The sequence below is a fragment of the Sander lucioperca genome, chromosome 6, assembly GCF_008315115.2.
Source record: "Sander lucioperca isolate FBNREF2018 chromosome 6, SLUC_FBN_1.2, whole genome shotgun sequence".
Classification (NCBI taxonomy): domain Eukaryota; kingdom Metazoa; phylum Chordata; class Actinopteri; order Perciformes; family Percidae; genus Sander; species Sander lucioperca.
The window spans coordinates 26645635-26666194 of NC_050178.1; the positions used below are offsets into that span (position 1 = coordinate 26645635).

Here is a 20560-nt window from a genome sequence, read left to right on the forward strand (position 1 = left end):
ACATACTTATAGCGATCAAGATTAACGTAAAAATTGCCCGGAGTTCTCCTTTAAGTGTGTTTGTGTGCTAAGTGCAGTTGACCTGTGACAGCCGAAACCAAAAGGCAAGTCAAACAAGAAAGTGGAGGAAAAAGGGTGCCCCGACTACCACACACAACAAAAATATTATGTGAGCATTTTCACTCCACACCGTCTGTTTCTTATTATTTTTTCTTCATTGGTTCTGCTCTTCAGATAAGAATTGCTGACTACAACTAGCCATCCAGATTCAACATATTTAAAATAATAAATCACCACAAACTAGGTCTCCTCTCAGCCTCAGAGGTACACGTTTCTTGTCTCTTTGTATTTGCCCCTGAGCACAGCTGCTTCCACCATGTGCTTGGTCATGTGAAGTAACCAGAGCTGCTCTGACAGCCAACCAGTAAGCCCCTCAGCGCTACTTAGCTCAGTTGACTAACCCTACTAAATTCCAAAAAAGCACTGGAAAAAGAAGCAAGCCAGAGAGGAGAGCAAGTTCATTTGTCCTTTATTCATTTATTTCACAGGTCATTTTACACAATTATAGCTTCTTCTTTTTTTAGTATCTGGACTTCCAAGACAGCAGGATATGCACCAAGTAATGGCACATGTGTCATATATAGAGAAAGTTGGGCCAAATAAGTCAACAAGAAAGCATTTTTCAGAAAATTTAAGAAACATCAAGTGTAGCTGAGCTATACACCAGATCAATAAGACAGTACCATTAAGGTACCAAACAGGAAAGACTATATTTAGTGGTTATGTTGTCAAAATGGCCAAACACTCCCTACATATGACTCGAGTACTTAAAAGCCCTACTTGTCACCATAGTCAGCCCCCAAGTTCTGTTTAATCAAACATCAACAGTAGTACAAAAAATACATTAGCATTAGAAATGGAAGCTCTGTTTAGTGAGGAGCAATGTGAAGCCTCCGCCCTTACTTTGGTCCAAACCCTCCTCACATCAGCTACGACTACAGGACAGAGGGAGAGACTGACTCAAACAATGGCGAGCTACAATTACGTCCTTCGTCCTCTGTGAGATACCACTCCACTGTTGGCCAGGGGCCGCATTACTTAGCACTGGGCCAAAGTCGGAAAATTAGGAATAATACAGTTGTGAAGTTTGCGATTTATGATGTAAAACAAAGCTGAAGTACCACCCCAGGAGTAAGATGTGAAGTACGTTAACACACCAACCAAATGAAATGTCAGCAGTTGCACGTTAGAAAAAGCAACAAGTAACGTTATTGAAGTGCTCCGAGGCCTGACTCAGTGAATCAGGCCATGAAACAAAGACTAGTTACAATGCACTCTCAATACAGAGTAGTGGTCTGGGTCTACAGACTAGTGGTCTGGGTCTGGGTCTATAGAGTAGTAGTCTGGGTCTGGAGTTAGATCAGAAGCCAACTGATGGATTGGTTAGTGAGAGGTCTGGGATTAAGATTGGTCTAGATTTCAAAAGCAGCACATGTAAATACATAGAGGGGGAAGGAGAGAGATGAGGTAAATGAATGAAAAATGCAGGAAATAATGGAAATCAGAGGAGGAAGAGCAGTGGCACAGAGTTTAAAATATACAGCATTTCCTCTTTCTCTGCGTCTCAGGTGGCTCTAGGGCAGCTAGGATAGCTTCGTCAAATACATTCTTCAGCCCTCGCTACGACAGGAGAAGGAAAAGAGAACAACAGCACAATTAGCACAGCAAACACAGAAAGAGATAGATAGGAGAGGAGGATAAGAGGAACATGGCAGAACAAGGAGGAAAGAGAAAGTGAGAGTCACAGGACAAGATGCATGGCACAAAGATGATAGTGCTGAGATGGACTCTACAGCAAGACGAGAGGGTGCAGCGGGCTGTGGACAGAGTGCTGAGATCCCCGAGAGGAAACAGGAAATTACATCAGCAGCTATGCAACAGTTGTGCCAGGGAGCGAGGGGGAGGAGGAAGGAAGGGGCAGAGCAGAGAGGTGGGGGCTCCACCTCAACTTCATCAACACTATTGTTCTCTGCCTGAGTGTGGCCTAGCTCATTTCTTCTCTTATGAGTCATGTCCCCTCTGCTTGCTTTCCTGGAGTTTCTAACAGTGATGCACCGATGCCAACACAAGTACTCAGGACTCCATTCAACCACTGAGTACCACGATATTAAATCTAATATTGAGTTTTAAAAAAAGACACAAAATGCCTACTTTTGGTCTCACTAATAGCATTTAATTAGTTTGATTTACACACTGGCCATTACAATTCCACGGCTCGAAATACTTTTGAACTGGCGTATGTAACTTTTAAAATTACATGGACTAAAAACGTTTTACCTTCACTATAAGATTTTTTACTGCCCCATTTGGTGTATTTGTCCTTTATTCTCTGCACTTCTGCCACGGCCGAATCCGTAAAAATTGGCTTCAGGTTTTAAATGGTCATAGTCAGAGTCATCTGAACAGGGTTACATTGAACATTTCAGCAAAAAATCCAAAGATTTTATGGGAGTTTAAACATAAGGACATTTTTTTTACAGTAAAAGGTCTTTGAGATTTTACATGGTCATCCTGAACAAGATTACATTTCAAATGGCAGCAAACCTCTGAAGGAAAACATCCATTTATTTAAATTATGAGAGTTTAAAAATGAGGAAATTTTCAATTTGTTACAATATCATCTGAGCTGACTTTCCCTGTACAGTAATGTGCACTGAAACTACTTCAAATTGTATATGGTCATAGTCAGGAATAAGGTGAGCAGAAATCCATTGTACTTCTCAGCAAAACCTATTATGGAAACTGTTTTATCAAATGATGACTTATTTGCTAAAAAAATATATTTAGTATATAAAAAAGTGAGAAATGATTGCTGATTCGCACTGCCACATTATCAGTTATAGATTTCTGTTTTTTATTGCATTAGAAAATGTGAAAAGTATCAATTGTGTGAGTCTCACAGTCAATGCGTGAATGTAGAGCTGAGTGAGATGTGCACATGGTATTTCGAGCCCTGAAGTCTCATTAAAAGGTTTGCCTGCACAACCATGGCTCCTCTCCCAAAATACACAAGTTATCTCTTTAACTTTACAAACAGCAGCGTTTTGACGTTAGCTCGCAAAGAAAATGGAAGCTACTTAGCTGTCAAGTTACCGATATCTTAACATCTTCATTTGCTAAGTCAAGTCTGTGTCCTTCAGAGCTGCACTGTGCCCATTCTGAAATTGTAGACACTACTAGCATGTTTTACTCTGCGTGAAGGAAGTGGATCCCAGGACAAGGGCCATGTTGCACTGGGACTCCCAGGAAAAAGGTTAGAAAAAGACCAAGTTAGTGTCACTCTCGTGTTGGGAGGAACACATGGACTGACCCTCCTTACAAGAAACCCTACCAGACTCCACTCTGAAGGGTTACAGCTTCTACTACATACCAGCACTAAAGCAGCTAAAGGAAGACAGCCTACAGTAACCAGGATGCACTCTGGTCTGAAGCAAGGTTTTTAAGCCATATGAAACCCTTCTGAGGATTTATAATTGAACAGTAAGAACAGTCACCGAAACCAAACTGGCATGCAAAACAAAACTCATCAACCATAGCGTGCACAGGCCAGGGGGAATATGGACATGTTCCTCTTTCCTCCGTTCTCTTAGTTTTTGCCATTGAGTTGTGAATCATGTGTGTTCAAGAGTGTACACAGTATATGTGTGACTGTGTATATATATATATATATATATATATATACACACATATACATTACCTGCGTGAGGGCTGAGCATTCGACATATTTCACAGCCTTGAGATCTCTCGCCAGCTTCTCGGCTGTCTCCGGAGTGATGGGCTTTTGCTTGTTCTTGGCCAGCTTCTCTATAGTGGAAGGATCATCCCGCAAGTCAATCTGAGTGCCAACTAGCAGGAAGGGCGTCTTTGGACAGTGGTGGGTGATCTCTGGAACCCACTGGATACACAAACACAGGGTTATGCATTGGTTGACATACTGCATCACGAGCCTTTAACATTGGGTTTTCATCGGTGTGGTTTTCTCAACACTAACTCAAGTTTGATCAGCTGTTAGTAGAGGTCAGAATGTTCAGATCCAAATGTTTAGAAACTACAGTTCTCTGTTATGTGCCTTTGTGGACAGCTGCAACATGTTAGTGTCCATATTTTATGCTAAACTGGTTTGTAGTACTGTATGGCACAGTCACATTTGAAATGATTCATTTGGTTAGCATTCAACAGCTGTCATGAAGTTTTGATCACGTCCATGGCGAAGGTATAAGAGAGCCGTAGCTGTAGTATCCTTACAAAACGAAATGAAAAGGTGCTCAGACTTGACTTGACAGTACAGCAGTGGATACCCATGTATATTAGAATGGGGACAGAAAGCTAACTAGCTTGTTTTATCTTACATTGACTCAAAATGTTACCTATTGATTGGCCACTGACCAGCTCCTCAACATACTCTACAGCAATGGATCCAATAAAGGAGCAGTAACATCTTTCTTATAAAAGCTGCTAATGACAAATCAAATCACAATGTCAAACTGTGGTTCATATGTTAAAACATCCATTTTATTGTTGAGGGAGTATTTAATAACTGAGTATTTTAACATATTATATATATTATTTCACAACGGATGGGGAAAACGACCAGTGGCAAGAAAATAAAAAGGAAGAGATTGACTTGCCTTTTCTTTGACGTTTTCAAAGGAGGAGGGGGACACGACTGAGAAACAGACGAGGAAGACATCGGTCTGGGGATAACTCAGAGGTCGTAACCTGTCGTAGTCTTCCTGACCTGGAGAAACCACATGCAAACATGTTTAAGTCGCACACTCAGGCCATCATGTTACCAGCACTGATCCAATGAACCAAACGGGGTATCTCTGTTGGCAGAATGAGGCACAGCACCAACACTGCCATCTTAACATCACACGTTCACAAAAGTTGGCATGTGGATGGAAAGTAAATGAAGACAGCTCAAAATGTTTCCATGATTTCCATTAAATATTATAGCAACACTTTACAACATTACAAAGGGTATATATTCACAATGGCTTAATGGCCAATAGTTACATTAAACTGGGTAATATGAATGAACAAAGTACAAAAGTGTAGGTTGGAATAGGAAAGACATACCTGCTGTATCAAACAGGCCCAGAGTGTAGGGCTCGCCTCCAATCATTACAGTTACAGCATAATTATCAAACACCTGTAACACAGACCAAAACCAATGGTTAGCTGCCTTGCTCAATAGTGAATTATGTATACATTACCACTAGAGTACGACAGATATGGTGTTAATATTAAAAAATAACCGTTGACGTTAAATAACTTCTAAACTGACCATCTTCATGCATCAGGTTCTAGCTGATACAGCTCAAAACTGTTTTAGATAGCTGCATTTAAAAAGGAGTTCTGATCACACAGCCGGAGGTCAACCACGGTTTGGTACTTCTCAAGTACAGCGGAGAAAATGGGATAGAGTTCTTGTTATCTGATTTGTAAGAATTGTAATGATTCAGAACAGCATATGAAGAAGAAGAAGAAGACTACACTTTATTGTCCCCGAGGGGAAATTTGTCTTGGACACAGTGCTACAATCTGTTGCTTCACAACACAAACACGTAAAAACCTTTCTAAAATCAACATGAGATGAAATCAACATAAACGTAAGATCAACGAACCACCCTAGGACAGAAAAGAAGTACACACATGACAACCCAACATCCTAAGAAGTAACTAATAATTAAAGTGCTGATGTATTTATTACACCTCTGCTGTGCTAAGATTCACTATTTGAGTTCAGCAACTTGATAGACTGAACTGGGAGGGTCTTCAAACTGACTTTTTGTTTATGTTCACAATTATCAGTGATGCTATCTACAAAGGCTGGGCTGATTAACCACTGATGCTGATTAACCACTGCCCAGGCTTTCTGAATTCAGACTTCTGAATTTAGTCTACATGTACAACGACATTGCCTGTAATTAGGCTAATAAGACTCAGGGTGTATCAAAACCAAAATCTGTTACATTCCATTCCATGAAGACTGATTCAGTATTTAGTTATCCAAACTCCAATACCATTCTTAAATATGAGTAAAAGACAGACCATGTTTACATTTACATAAGTTGAAGTTCTGTCAATCACTCTCACGTCATCCATGAACTTACCGTAGGTACATATTCAGAAGGAAACTTGTTTGTGGTGTAAGAGATGAGCAGGCAGGTTTTACCCACAGCACCGTCCCCCACTACAACACACTTGATGGTCTGCATGGCTGTGTTTTACAGTCTTCGCTACTCATTCAAGATCTGGAACAGAAAAATAAACAGAAAGGAAACTTCATTAGTGGGTGGCATTGCTTATTGGCTTTACAGACTGTAAAGTCACCACGAGCAAAGGTAAAAACTACAGCCTAGAGCAGGGGTCACCAACTGGGTAGTCTCGCTTTGCCAGAACCTCTTTAGAAGCTACTCCACACTGCATTCAGGGATGGGAGGAAAACGTTCTCTGGATTATTGGCATTTCTTTTAACCAATCACAATCGTCTTGGGCGTTGCTAAGCACCGGAGAAAAGCAGCCGTGCCACTGCTAAATAGTCTCAGGAAGGAACTTGTTTTGGTGGAACAGGTGGACGTTCAAAAGTAGTTTTAGTCGTGCAACAGAAAACTCAGATTGGACAGATAGTCTAGCTAGCTGTCTGGATTTACCCTGCAGAGATCTGAGGAGCAGTTAACCGTAGTCCTCACAAATCCACCAGAGGTTAGAACGCCAACACAAAGGAAGCCCAAGGCAACAGATATCCACCCTAAATGAGTGAAATCTGGCGGCTTTTCCGGCAGCAACGGAGCAAAGCGGGAAGGAACGTCAAGGATATAGACTACCAACTGTTTGTTCATCTCACTTATATTGTATTGATGTGAAATGGGATTGTCAAGCAGACAAACTGAACAACATATATATAAAAGATCAATACTGGCGTCCGCGTATCAATACAGTACTGCCAAGGAAAACATTGCGATACTATGCTGTATGGCTTTCCCCCACCCCTACACTACATTACAATGAAATACTAGTAATACTATAGAGGTGTCAAGGAACAACAGATCATATTATCCTCAACTGATATTTAACAGTTTTATATATTACAAATAATAAAGCATCGACAATACGCTCACAACTTGTCAGTATGTTAAGGACTGTTCCATGACAGTCAACGTCAAAGCTGCAGAGGAGGAAAAAAAGGGTTTAAAGTGCTCATATTATGCTCATTTTCAGGTTCATAATTGTATTTAGAGGTTGTATCAGAATAGGTTTATATGGTTTAATTTTCAAAAAACACCATATATTTGTTGTACTGCACATTGCTGCAGCTCCTCTTTTCACCCTGTGTTCAGGTCTCTGTTTTAGCTACAGAGTGAGACCTCTCACTGCTGTAACATCTCTGTTGGCAGTCGCACATGCTCAGTAGCTAGGTAAGGACTACTAGCCAGTCAGAAGCAGAGTATGAGGGCATGCCACACTAGCAGCTAGGCGAGCATTATAACGTGTGTTCCAAAGTGACCACGTCTGTCTCTGAAGTAAAGGCTGGACTACAATAGAGCTGTTTGGAGCAGTTTGTGAACAGTGTTTTCTGTTGGAGATGGTAAGTCCCTTTGGGGGGGACTTTGGGCTTTTTCACTTTGTAAACCTATAATGTGCACAAAAAAATATATATATATATCACAATAAAGGAAAGGGAAGATACAAAAAAGCATAATATGAACATTTTAAATAGCATCAAGCACAAAGAACTGGACTAAACACAGTTTGTTGTCTTACTACTTTTAAGTTCTCTAAATGAGGATGTAAGAATATCCCGTTAATACAATTTGTAAGTGATGGTGGCTCAAATCTCACCTCCCATTGAACACCAGACCATTTGGACCACTGACAATTCTATTAAAACATGATTTTTGAAACTGGAATATCGGCAAAACAAGGTGCACACAAGAGAAACTACTCAGTTTAGAACTTACTCAGTCCTGTTGCACACCAGCAACCAATGAGTAGCCTACCTTACCACAGCCGCCAGAATAAGGCCGACAACAAACCTTAGCAGGCCTTTTTCAGAGCAGACATTTTGCCTTATCATAGTATGAAAAGCACAGGTGTTACTAATAACAGCTCTCTTCTGTTCACGTGTCCCAGTAGCCATCACAGTGTAACAGTTAGCATGAACAATGAGGACCCAGAAACTGAAGCAGCTACATAGTATTCAACTTAGGGCTGGGCAATATATGGATATTATATCGATATCGTGATATGAGACTGGATATCGCCTTAGATTTTGGATATCGTAATATCGTGATATGACAAGTAGTGGATTACAGTAAAGTGATGTAATTTTTTAACTTACCAGACTGTTATATATTTTCTATTATTTGCCTTTACCCACTTAGTCATTATATAGCTACACATTAATGATGATTATTTATCAAAAATTTCATTGTGTAAATATTTTTTTGTAAGCACCAATTGTCTACCCTACAATATCGCCGCAATAACAATATCGTGATATTAGATTTTTTCCATATCGCCCAGCTCTACTTCAGCTAAAGCCAAAACACTCAAACTAGCTGCTGTTCTCTGCCATAGGCTTTTATAATAGAACATTGAATATCTTTGGATTTTGGACTGTTGAACATACAAAACAAATAATCTGAAGTAGAGCTGCAATGATTAATCGATTTGTTGACAGCTATTAAATTAATCACTAACTATTTTGATAATCCATTAATCAGATTCTCTGATTCCAGCTTCCTAAATATGAATATGTTCTGGTATCTTCACTTCTCTATAACAATACACTAAACACAACATAGCCTGTAATTAGCCTATACGACTGTAATTACTTGGTTCACAGGGTGTATCCAAACCAAAATCTGTCACATTCCAAACTTAACATGTCTTTGAGAATCAAACTACTCCAATACCAATCTTAACCCTTGTGTTGACTTCGGGTCAAATTGACCCGTTTTCAATTTTTTTTTATATCAGAAAATATGGGATGTAGAAATAAGCGCTGAAAATGTGTAGAAGAAAACTTGAAAACGTTGGAAAAAGCAAAAACAAACTGAAAAAAAGGCATCAAAAACGTCGGGAAAAAAAGTGTTTTTTTCAAGGTTGACAGGAAGACAACACAAGGGTTAAATATTAGGAGTAAAAGACCATGTTTACATTTACAAACCCCGATTCCAATGAAGTTGGGACGTTGTGTAAAACGTAAATAATGTAGCGAGTAGTATGAAAGGGCGGAAATCCACGTAGGGAGGTTGGTCGGGGTGGAGGACGGGTCAGACATGGGACTTTCACCCAGGAGACCGGGGATCGGGTCCCGCGTGTCACGTTTCCTAAACTCAACCGTAGCTTTCTTCTTTTACTAAACCCAACCCCCGTGTCAAGTTTCCTACCACGTTTTCCTTCCAACCGTAGCTTTCTTCTCGTGATAACACGCCCAGTGGCGTGTATGTTTACGTCTGCTGTATACAGCGTAGACATACACGCGGATAGCTCAAAATGCGTACAGATAACACGCCACTTGGCTTAAGAAAGTGGGCGTGTATGTTTACGCAAAGTCCTGATGTCATGTTGGAGCTGTGGACAAAACAAGACATTTAAGGACATCGTCTTTAGCTTTGGAAAAAAACGTTCAATACAAACTCGACAAATTCAAACAAATAGCCTAATCAATTAACCGAGAAAACAATCGACAGATTAATCGACTATGAAAATAATCATAGCCCTAATCTGAAGATTTATCTCTACATTCTGACAATGTATAAACCAAAAGATGAATCGAGAAAATAATCTGCAGATGCCTTGATAATGAAAGCAATCGTTAGTTGCAGGCCATTCATTTTATTACTTACACCTGTACTTGTCCTAACTGCGACATATCGAAATGCCTTCAAATGAAAAAGGCCTATAAGATAAGTGAAATAATAATCGTTGACCTTGAATCTGTCTATAGCAATGTGATGCATCTTGGTGCGTGGTGCATTTAGAGACAACACGCTACATGTAGTATGTGGACCACAGTATTCCCCTGTTTCTCCCCCACAACGTACAGTATGTCAGTGCCAAGCCACTGCAGATCTCTGCACCACTGCGTGGGGGTGAGCACGTCATTGAGTGAAGGAGGAGGGACTCAACTGCAGACCAATGTTACGGAGTGAACATGGTTTAACAAGGGAACAGAACACAGGTGGATGTCCTACAGAAACACAGGGAATCCAATGGTACGGATCTCTCCAACATACCAGGCTGTTTGGCTACATAGGCCTTCATTTTGTATTGGTTTGAATGTTTAAAGGCTGATTACACATCTGTCACTGATTGAAATTTCAAATTAAGATCTTGTCAACATGAGTGTGTCATCCTGCTATAGAGTAATCTTATTACACATGTATATGTCCTAATGTTTTCCTGGCGGGAGTTGGGAGAGGAAGACATAATACAACTCTTTATAAAAAGGTATATTTTCAATAAGAGCTTTCTATCTAGAGCTGGGCAATATATCGATATTATATCGATATCGTGATATGAGACTAAATATCGTCTTAGATTTTGGATATCATAATATTGTAATATAGCATAAGAGTTGTCTTCTCCTGGTTTTAAAGGCTGCATTACAGTAAAGTGACGTCATTGTCTGATCTTACCAGACTGTTCTAGCTGTTCTATTATTTGCCTTTACCCACTTAGTCATTATATCAACATTACTGATGATTATTTATCAAACATCTCATTGTGTAAATATTTTGTGAAAGCATCAATAGTCAACACTACAATATCGTTGCGGTATCCATATCGAGGTATCTGATCAAAAATATTGTGATATTTGATTTTCTCCATATCGCCCAGCCCTATTTCTATCTATAGAAACATTTCTTCAATATTGCTTATACGAATGTTGATACCAATATTATTTTGTCCTTATCTTGCTGACTAACACCCAATTTACAAAAAGGAAGGAAAACATAAAATTATTTCAAGAAACACCTGGTCAAAAAGTACAGTTTTCCTGTAGAATACGTTCTTGTGGTAAAATACTAAACAAAAATGTGATGAAAGAGTAGAGCTGCTTCTGGTAATGGCCAACTAATAGCTTACGCTGGTGGAGGCAGCCCAGACGGAGGCACAGACTCAACAGCTTGCAACCTTGACTAAAGGCCCGTTTCTTTCAGACTCAAGAGAGGTTACCCCGACTGAAGACTAAACTGAGAAGGAACAACACAGGTGTGAAAAGGTTAGAGCACGCCACTAGACAAATCAATAAAACAAGGCATTGCACAGCAGAGACCAAAGAATATCATCCTCCATGTGTCAATAATCAGACACAGAATGTGCAACATTGCTGGGTTTATATGTGTGTTAAGAGTCAAGGTTGTTTTGTTTTTTTATTCTAAACATTAAGCTATTATGTCCCATATTAACTGTTCAAAAGGTGACATATTGGCGTGATTACTTATGATTATAATGAGACCTTTGTAGGATAAGTGAAGGGTGCTGTAGATGTCACTTTGCAGTCTGAACAGACCTTAACCTCACTAGTAGTTGTCTGACCTGTATCCTCTAAATGTCCATGTGAAGAGCGGGAGTATTTTGTTGTCCCAGTCCAGAGACACAGGGTTTGATTATCAGTTGTGGTGCCTTTAGTTTGGAACTGTGTGTTTAATAAAAGGCAACTCCCAAAGCTTGTGGGTGGGAAAGCAGCGAGGGTTTACATGCCTGCTGCTGTAGAAGTTAGGGCTGAACAATGAATCTAATTAATTGTCTTGTAAGAGAACACAATTTTCAAATTGCAAAAGCTGTGTTAAATTTCTTTTTTATACTGCTACATAATCTAACCAACCAGAGGCTCGGAAACACCTGGTCCCGTGGGTTTAATGTATGCTGCACGCAACATATGAGAATGAGAGTAGATAAGGAAAACAACTTGTAAAAAGCCAGGCCAGGGGCAAGCTTTGATGCTACCAGTAAAACTGTGTGGCCAGGGCTGGGTTTGCAATCCACTTTTTACATATTACATTGTTGTAAGAGTAGCATAGCTAGGAACAGCTCAGTATGCACTAAGAGCAGATAGGTCTTGGCAGAGGAGAAATTAGCAGTGAAGTTGTTGAAGTGGTGGTAAATGTACAATGTATTGTCCATGAATAAATGCAGCCGCTACTCAAGAATTAAGCACTTTACTTCATACATTCCATTAGCAGGACCACAGGTAGTACAGGCAAGACAGGAAAGTATGGAAAGAGAGGTGAGGGGAGGACAGCGTATAGGGAAGAGGCAGAGTAGAGGGCAGGAGAGAGGAGGACAGGCAACAAGTCTTGACATATTTTATTAAATCTACAACTGTGTACTAATGTGTGTAAAGCCCTTCTCGTGTCAGCAGGTGGCACAAAATCAAACTTAGGCACTTCACCACTGCTGGAAAACATCCTATGAGAAACACGTGCTTTCCTACACCTCACAGTGTGATCTAAACGGTGGTCTCTCTGCTACCAAGACCAATAAATATCCTGTGTGATATAAACATGCTCATAACTAACTTTGGTTTTTCCAAAATGTCTACATAAAGCAGCCATATTAAGCGTTGCTTTGATCACCTAAGTTTAGATGGGCCCTAACTGGGTTGGGTATTCGGGTCATCTTCAACTTTCCAACACACAAAGTCAAGAAAAGCTGTGCCTCAGGCACCAACAACATCAACTGTTGAGCTAGGGAACCCCCGGCTGTTGTCTGGAGGCCTCCTTTTACCACATGGCCAATGAAAGAACAGCTAGTTTCTCTGCACGGCGATCACGGTTACGTCCATACTAGGGATGGACCGCTGCTGGGTTTTCAAGGCCAATATCGATTATTAGTAGTTAATGAAACTGGTAACCGGTATTTGGAACCGATATGCATTTACAGTGAAAATGAAAATCTTTAAGTCAAAATTAAGATTTGGGAATGTTACAAACTCCAACACAAAACTTTGTTTAAAAGCTTTAAGCAATTATTTAATAAATGTGAAACTTTCAACATAATCCCCAGTAACAGAGAGTCAGACAGTGTTGGGGGGGCATTGAAACCGAAGCAGAGGGACAGACAGAGCTGGAGCCGAGCCAAGGTACAACACTTTTTAATTCATTAACTTTATCGGTTATCAGGTAAATAAAACGCTGATACAAAAAATCCAGACTGATCTCACTGAGTGGCGTACGTATGACACGCCAATTCGTATGCCATGTTGGCGTGTTATCAAGACGCATAATCACTTTTTTAGTGTGTTTATCAACGCCGTTTGGCCTCCATTGAACTACATTGCATGTGAATTATCGCCGTAGTGAGTAGTATGAAAGGACGGAGGTTGGTTGGGGGGGGGAGGATGGGTAAAACACAGGACTTTCACCCAGGAGAGCTGGGATCGCATCCCGCGTGTGGCGTTTATCAACCGCTTTTTTTAAATAACGCCCCGAAGTTCTTTTCCTAAACCCAACCTTTTATTGTTTCCCTAAGCGTGTGACGTTGGTTAGAGTCTGGATCCGGCCGAATTTTTCTGTCCGAGCCCAGCCCGCGTCTGACAGAGTTAAAATCTCATTTTTTTCTCATACTAATAACACATGTAGGTGTGTTTGTGTGGAAAGCTTTTATTAAGCAGCTGGAGGAAGGCATTCAGAAATGTCAACAGATGAGGTCATCAGCTCACACGGGGGAACAAGCTCACGTTAACAAGCGGTTTAATTTAAAATGTTCAATGCGTTAACCTTTCCTGATCGCTTTGTTTCCAACCGTGGTCAGAAAACCAGGGGAGACTGGTTACCTCCAGGGCCGACGTCATATAATGTTAGGGTTATAAATTATTAGTAGTTATAATTCTTTCCCTAAACCCAACCCTTTTTTTTTTTTTTTTTTTTTTACACACGTGTGACGTTCTCGCGATAGCACGGCACGTGGCATCACACGTGGTGTGTATGTTTACATCTGCTGTATACAGCGTAGACATACACATGGATAGCTCAAAATGCGTACAGATAACACGCCACTTGGCTTTAGGAAAGTGGCGTGTATGTTTACGCAAAGTCATGATGTCATGTTGAAAAAATCTGCAAACTCCGCTCGGCGGCTGCACTGCAGCCTATCAGTATTAAATTGAGACTGTTTCATAACCGGTCAAAATGTATCGTAGTCACATTAAATATAAGTCCAATTCTGCTTTGGTACGGTTGGGTTGGTGATGTGGCAGTTTCCACAACATAAACTCCTAATTGAAATGTACTCTGTGAAGCAAGAAATGTTGGTCTGTTGACCAGGTTAAGAAGCCTACCGGGGTAAGGGGATAACATAGCGTTTGAGAAAGTGGGGTATTACCTTAACCCCAATATAATAGTTTCTTTAAACTGCATGTAAAGACACTGAATGACTGGTCACAGCTTCCTTCTAAATTCATCTGAAAGACTTAGTGATGATCTCAAGCACAGGCTTGATGAGGAAACCCTCGGACAGCTGGCCGTCTGAAACTCACGCAGACTTCAGATCAAAGAGACTAAATCACAACGACTAACTTATTACATTATCCTCACAACTTACTGTCTAACTATGCGACCACGAGTGATCTGAGAAACTGCTAGCATCAGCTTGTACGTGTAATTGTAGTTAATTACATAATAAAAAACAAGATTACACCTGAGAGATGGCTACCACAAGCTAACGTTACTTTAAGCTTGGATGCCCTAGCCTTAGCTGCTGTGTTTCGGCCACATCCCTGGCCTCAATGTGGCCTAATTTCCTGCCGGCTGTTTAAACGAACTACCTACGTTATACTTCTCGGTCCCTCTTTTTAACACAGTCAGTATTATGAAAATATTTACCCTAGCATCCACACATTGCACCGTATAACTAACTGTATAATCCGAGACCGTGCTTAGATTATATAAAACAAGTAACCTAGCGTTTGTTACGCCTTTTTATTCACCTCGTTAGCCAGCTAACCGCTACATAGTAACATATAGTATCTACTGCTTTACTTAATCAAATTCTCATCATACTTTAATACATTCGATGTGAAAGACGGCCTGTACATCCCCAAGAGGTTTATGTAGCCATCGGTCCAAAGACCTGCCTGTCTGCTTGCTGTGCTAACGTTACTGTCCTCCTCAAATAGCTTGCTAGCTAACTGGCTGAGCTAGCTAACCTTAGCGGATGTTGTTGCTGAATGAGATATCTAATTTGACTATTACAGCTAATGTACCACAGATGTACAACAAAGATGATCTTGACAGCATTCAACATAACAACCAACCATCGTTTTAGCCAAATAACAAACAAAAATAATTTTTTTTCCGTACCGTATCCTCTATTTGTGTCTTTACGCCGGGCGTTGGCAGCTCCGCGCTAGGGGCTTCCCAGTCAACAGAACAGGGACACGTTGCGTGCTTAGACATGTACTACGTAATTACGTTAATCAATTTCACTACAACCAGCCTACTTATCTTGACCTGGGGCCAAAAACCAAACGGCATATATGATTCAGCGGGGAGTCTGCGGCTTCAACATTGAAGAACACAGATGATTTATGGTATTTAACACTGCACCTCAACTCCAGCTGAATAGGACAGCTTGGAAATAGTTTTGATGCGACAATTTTAATTATGTTCCACCCACTTTGTACGAGAAGTTACTGTGTCCCCGTATATAGAGTAAATTCATCCAATAAAAACTGGTTAAATAAAGCTTGACAAATGTAATACATCAGGTGTCTGCATAGAGAAAGCACAATTTGGAAGCGTTAAAATGTGCTCCATATGAATTATTGTATTTGACTAAATCACTTTCATGCTGCCATTATCTTTAAGTACCAAAGAGTACACCAATACCTCTCTCACAACACTAAATATAACATTATGGTAAAAGGTCAGCACATTCATTCTCCTATAGTAAGAGTAATCTTTCCATTTCTACTTGATTTGCAGCTCTGAGTTTGACCTACATAGGTACACTGCAGTAGTGTAGTCTGCCACTAGATGGCTCAGCTGCCATCTGACCCAAATACTCCTCGAAACAACTGAGGGTTCAAAACATTTAGTGGAATATGTTCAAATGCAGACAAAAGTCGTAAGAAAAAAAATGTTTATTCTCAAATCCACGTGGTAGAAAGAAACAATTACAATATTCATGTTGTATAAACACAAACATACTTAACGCCATTCGCAAAAACAAAACAAGGGAAACATTTCTTTCTAGGAAAGGTAAGACTTGTAGGCGTCTCCACTGTCCTAGCTGGTCACACTCTGCAGCAAGGTAATGTTGTCTCCTTTCAACATGATCCTCCCTGGGAGACAAGTGGAGGAGGATCACAACAGCAAGATGAAGGATGGAAATACAAACAGAGCCAGTCATTTTCAGTGAAACAATGTCAAGTGTGCTGATATGCATGTGTACAAAGCAATGCTTAACAGAGACAAAGCTACAAAAACATAAAAACGTAGGTTACTCTTACCCAGCGGCTTTCTGTTCTTAGTCTTCATGTGGACCTCCTCTGCATCATCAAGAACTAGGTTCATGTACTCATCAAAACCCTAACAGAGGAAACAGTGAGCCACAAATTAGTTTCAATGCAGTAACACTTTCATATTCTTATCCAAAATTCCTCGTATTTTTCTATGAGGCTTGCTCTTATTGGATTCAACAACAGTGCAGAGACACAGCAAACAGGCTCAAGCAAACTTTGTGAGTTAAGTATTTATCCACATTCTACCGTCTTACAGTGCGAGCATTTTGCTTGTATATGTGAAAATTAGTGAGGGAATGTAAAGAAATTATACAGGGCCATCGTGTCCACAGATTCACGGGGGTCCCATACTAACGGATCGGTTATCAAAATATTGTATCTCTCCTCTTGCTTTCTCATTGGCAAAGAGCAGTGCACAAAACGGTCAGAAGCTGCTTATCATTTCTAGACCGCACCGACCATCGATCTTACTGGTTAAAATGACAATTAAGGTCACAGTTTAAAATTAGGAAAGTAAAGAGACCTTTCTACTGACTCTGAAAAACACCAAAAGAAAGACGCCCAGGGTCCCTGCTAATCTGCGTCAACGTGCCTTAGGCACGGTGAAGGAGGCATGAGGACAGCAGATGTGGCCAGGTGTCCCTACTGTGAGACGCCTAAGACAGCGCTGCAGGGAGACAGGAAGCACAGCTCATCGTCCTCGCAGTGGCAGACCACACGTAACAACACCTGCATAGGATCACTACATCCCAATATCACACCTGTGGGACAGGTACAGGACGGCAACAAGAACCACAAGAACTGGAGGAGGAGATACACTGCAGTACTTAATGAACTGGCCAGTCTGGTGCAGTACATGAGGAGATGTACTGCAGTACTTAATGCAGCTGGTGGCCACACCAGATACTGAGGGCTACTTCTGATTTTGACCACCTCTCCCCCAGACACATTCCATTTCTGTTAGTCATAAATTGTTCAGTTTATGTCTTAGTTGTTAAATCTTTTAATGTTCATGCAAATATTTGCATATGTTAAGTTTGCTTAAAATATAAAAGCAGTTGAAAGTGACAGGACGTTTATTTTCAAAAAGATCAATAAATGCCAAACTGATATTTAAAGATGCTCTATTTTGCATTGACTAATGTGTAGATGGACACAGTTCAAACTTTTTTTTAAACGCACTTTGAGATAAAATTCTGAAATGTTGCACACCAACTCTACACTGATCTCTGAATGTTGTGGTTTTTTTCCATGAACATTAAAGATGTAGTGTGGAAGAAATTACAGTATTTGTTTACACTACTGTATGCAGTAAAACGTTTTAATGCACTGTGGGCTCAATATTTGATAAATCAAAAATTTGAATGGTAAATTTGTGGAGGACAGTCTGAAGATGAAGTTGCGCAAATTTGGTGTCAATTGAAACAAACGTTTTGCAGAAGTTGAGTAATGGCCTTCAAAATTGCTACAAGGTAACAGCAGAGCATACTTTTTGCTCTAATGGGGCTACAGTTTGGCATAAGTTGTGACATTGTAGCATGTATGGATGATTTGTTAGTTTTTAAAGTTTAGAATTTTAGGTGGTTGTTGTAGCGCCCCAAGCTGGACAATTAGCACACAAATCGCACTGATTCAGTTTAGCATAGGACTGGACTTATGTGCAAAGTTTGGTGAGTTTTCGTGAGTGGGAACATGGATTTCTTAGGAAGAAGAATACAGGCAAATACAATAGGGTCTACGCAGCTTCGGTTCCCGGCTCCTAAAAATAACTGGGGGTTCATGCCGTCCATCACATGTGAACCGTGTTCTCAAGATTCATCAACTTCAGTGCAGACATGGGCTGCATCTCATGGCCCTTACTTGATAGCTCCTCGACTCAACCGGAAGTTGTTCTGTCCCTCCTCGGCAGAGTTAGATTCTCTGCCTGAGCCCGAACTGGACCCGACCCTCGGGCCGATATTTCCCACCACTAGCCTCGAGCCGGGCCCTTGATCAAGCATTTGTGTTTTTTTTAAACATTACTTTATTAGCCTAAATGGGTCGGGAGAAAGCTATGCCATAATCACGCGCAGCGTCTCCTCCACTTGCACGCACCCCACCGGGCCTGCTGGGCCGTATGGTGGAGCTTAAGTGCAACATGGAGCTTGAAGATGTAAAGAAAAAAAAGAAAAACAGGAGAATGAACTTTGAGCAAGTTTGGAGGAAAGTCGGAGGTATGGAACCATTTTAAACAAGTCGTGGGCAGTGACAACATTGGATTTGTTGAGTGTATTAAGTGCAGCACGCTGCTCGCCTATGACAACAGACGTGAGGAAGGGAGGCAAGTGGAGGAGTGAATTTAAGGGCTATGAGATGCAGCTATGGTCTCAGTCTCCTCCAGACTATTCAGCCTACATAATAGACATAATCTACTTACTAACTCTACAGTACTCTCTCAACTTAGTCAGTGATTACCCTGCATGGTTCATTCCCATATCTTAATAAAATGACTCTGGGAAATCAAACTTCTTACTTTGTATTCCAATTCAACAAAAAAGAAAAGAGCAAAAACATAACTCACTATAATGCAGCCCTCTATCCGCATGTTGACCTGCTCATACAACCAGACCTGGATCCGTGAGCGCTGGGAATAAGCACAAACAAAGATTAGAAGTCCATTTGAATCATACATCACTAAAAAACTAATTAAATAATACAGTTAGCTAAATACTTACATTTTGTAGATACCTGAAAATTAGGTTCTGATGCATGGAGTCAAGGAAGTTCAAGTTTCAAAAGCAAACATACATGACTCAAGATAACTATGGTCACCATAACGGGTCACTGTGCATGACGTCACATGCCCAGCCTGGTCACGCTGCAAGTCAACAAGCCAACAGATACCGACTCAAGTCATGTAGCATCGGGCTATCCAACTAGCAATGCAAGGAGCTATTTAGGTAGCTTGTATGTCAGGGACGCCCCACGATGTAGAATACCACAACAGTTGAATGCAGTTTAGCGTACTATGGTATCGTTAACTTCACGTTACACACCGGTCCTTGGAGTGCACTTCAAATATCCAGAATTGATTGCAAAAAGTATTTCAAATCAAGTCACATATCCTGCTTGTACTAAGTACTTCTCCCAGCCTATAGCTCTGTTAAAGCTCTCCCCTCGTTCACAGCATGGGAGACGTTAGCTAGCAAGCTAATGCCAAAGGTTAGCCTAGCTGCTAACTTAAATAGCAAACAATTCAACTTCCATTCATTGAAATAAAAAGGATACAATGGGCTGCACCATAACCTTCTGCACCTTCTGTCCTTGTCCCCTGTAAGCCATTCTTCCAAGAAAATACCAGCGGTAGGTATATGCTAAAAAATTGCACCTTTTGTAGTAGAGTGTACTGCAACGAAACACTCACGTTGTGAGGTTATTTTAATGGCGGGTTCCTTCCGCGCATGCGCATGGATGTATTACAACTATAGCTTCCGCGTGCGAGTGGCAGTTATAATAAAGATTTTACAGCATGCGGAACAGCGCCCCTGCACGTAGGAGGTCATTACTGCACCCACGTGTCGCTCCACAAACAGTAGTTGGACATTTGTGAAGCTGGCAATAAGAGCAAGAACCAGAGATTCACAGAAATAGACTTACTTATAGGAGTTTTTATATGACTTTTACATAAGAAGAAATGTTAGAAAACAAAAGTCTTGAGAGCAGCCATTGTTTACAGTGTAGCCTAACCTAGAAAGCTCCAAAACTGTCTGTTTTACACAAACCAAAGTTATTAGCAAATGGTCATTTTAGGTCATATGCTTTGTTGGTAGAAGTACAATACATGCTTTCCAAAATGTCCAAAATCCTTTATAATCATGAAACATTTGATTTTTATGTACCCAAAATACAGTAGTACACTGACTTTTTCTTTCACTTTACACAGGCTCTCATGCAGGGTGCATCTATACCACTATACTATACTACTGTATATACTACTAGACTAATGTATATACTACTATACTATATACTATACCACTTGGC

General features: G+C 40.5%; 2 protein-coding genes across 3 annotated transcripts in view; both read right to left on the reverse strand.

Annotated features, from left to right (window-relative positions):
- The window catches only part of cdc42 (cell division cycle 42), an 18816-nt gene extending 3318 nt beyond the window's left edge, over window positions 1-15498 (reverse strand). Inside the window, exons 1-6 of one of the 2 annotated variants that reach the window (XM_031307515.2) lie at window positions 15378-15498; window positions 6177-6317; window positions 5140-5212; window positions 4689-4798; window positions 3758-3955; window positions 1335-1680 (exon numbers count right to left, since the gene is read on the reverse strand). In XM_031307515.2, coding sequence (XP_031163375.1) covers window positions 1591-1680; window positions 3758-3955; window positions 4689-4798; window positions 5140-5212; window positions 6177-6281 — 576 coding nt within the window. In that variant the 5' untranslated portion in view covers window positions 6282-6317; window positions 15378-15498 and the 3' untranslated portion in view covers window positions 1335-1590. Of the gene's footprint in view, window positions 1-1334; window positions 1681-3757; window positions 3956-4688; window positions 4799-5139; window positions 5213-6176; window positions 6318-15377 lie in introns of those variants that run through there. The other variant, XM_031307514.2, reaches the window with a different exon arrangement.
- A 645-nt stretch (window positions 15499-16143) lies between these two features.
- snrpe (small nuclear ribonucleoprotein polypeptide E) lies at window positions 16144-19994 on the reverse strand. Its single transcript, XM_031307516.2, has 5 exons — window positions 19808-19994; window positions 19255-19281; window positions 19101-19163; window positions 16529-16607; window positions 16144-16360 (listed from the first exon to the last, which is right to left on the reverse strand). The coding sequence occupies exons 1-5, from the start codon at window positions 19859-19861 to the stop codon at window positions 16305-16307; spliced, it is 279 nt and encodes a 92-aa protein (XP_031163376.1). The 5' UTR covers window positions 19862-19994; the 3' UTR covers window positions 16144-16304.
- Window positions 19995-20560: the final 566 nt, after the last annotated feature.

Bases quoted from the DNA above. Each gene is read 5' to 3' on its own strand.
- snrpe (XM_031307516.2), bottom strand. From the start codon at position 19,861: ATGGCTTACAGGGGACAAGGACAGAAGGTGCAGAAGGTTATGGTGCAG. The intron at 19,282-19,807 runs GTATCCTTTTTA...TCCATGCATCAG, and splicing joins AGGTTATGGTGCAGCCCATT to AACCTAATTTTCAGGTATCT. The intron at 16,608-19,100 runs GTGAGTTATGTT...TTCCTCTGTTAG, and splicing joins GGATAGAGGGCTGCATTATA to GGTTTTGATGAGTACATGAA.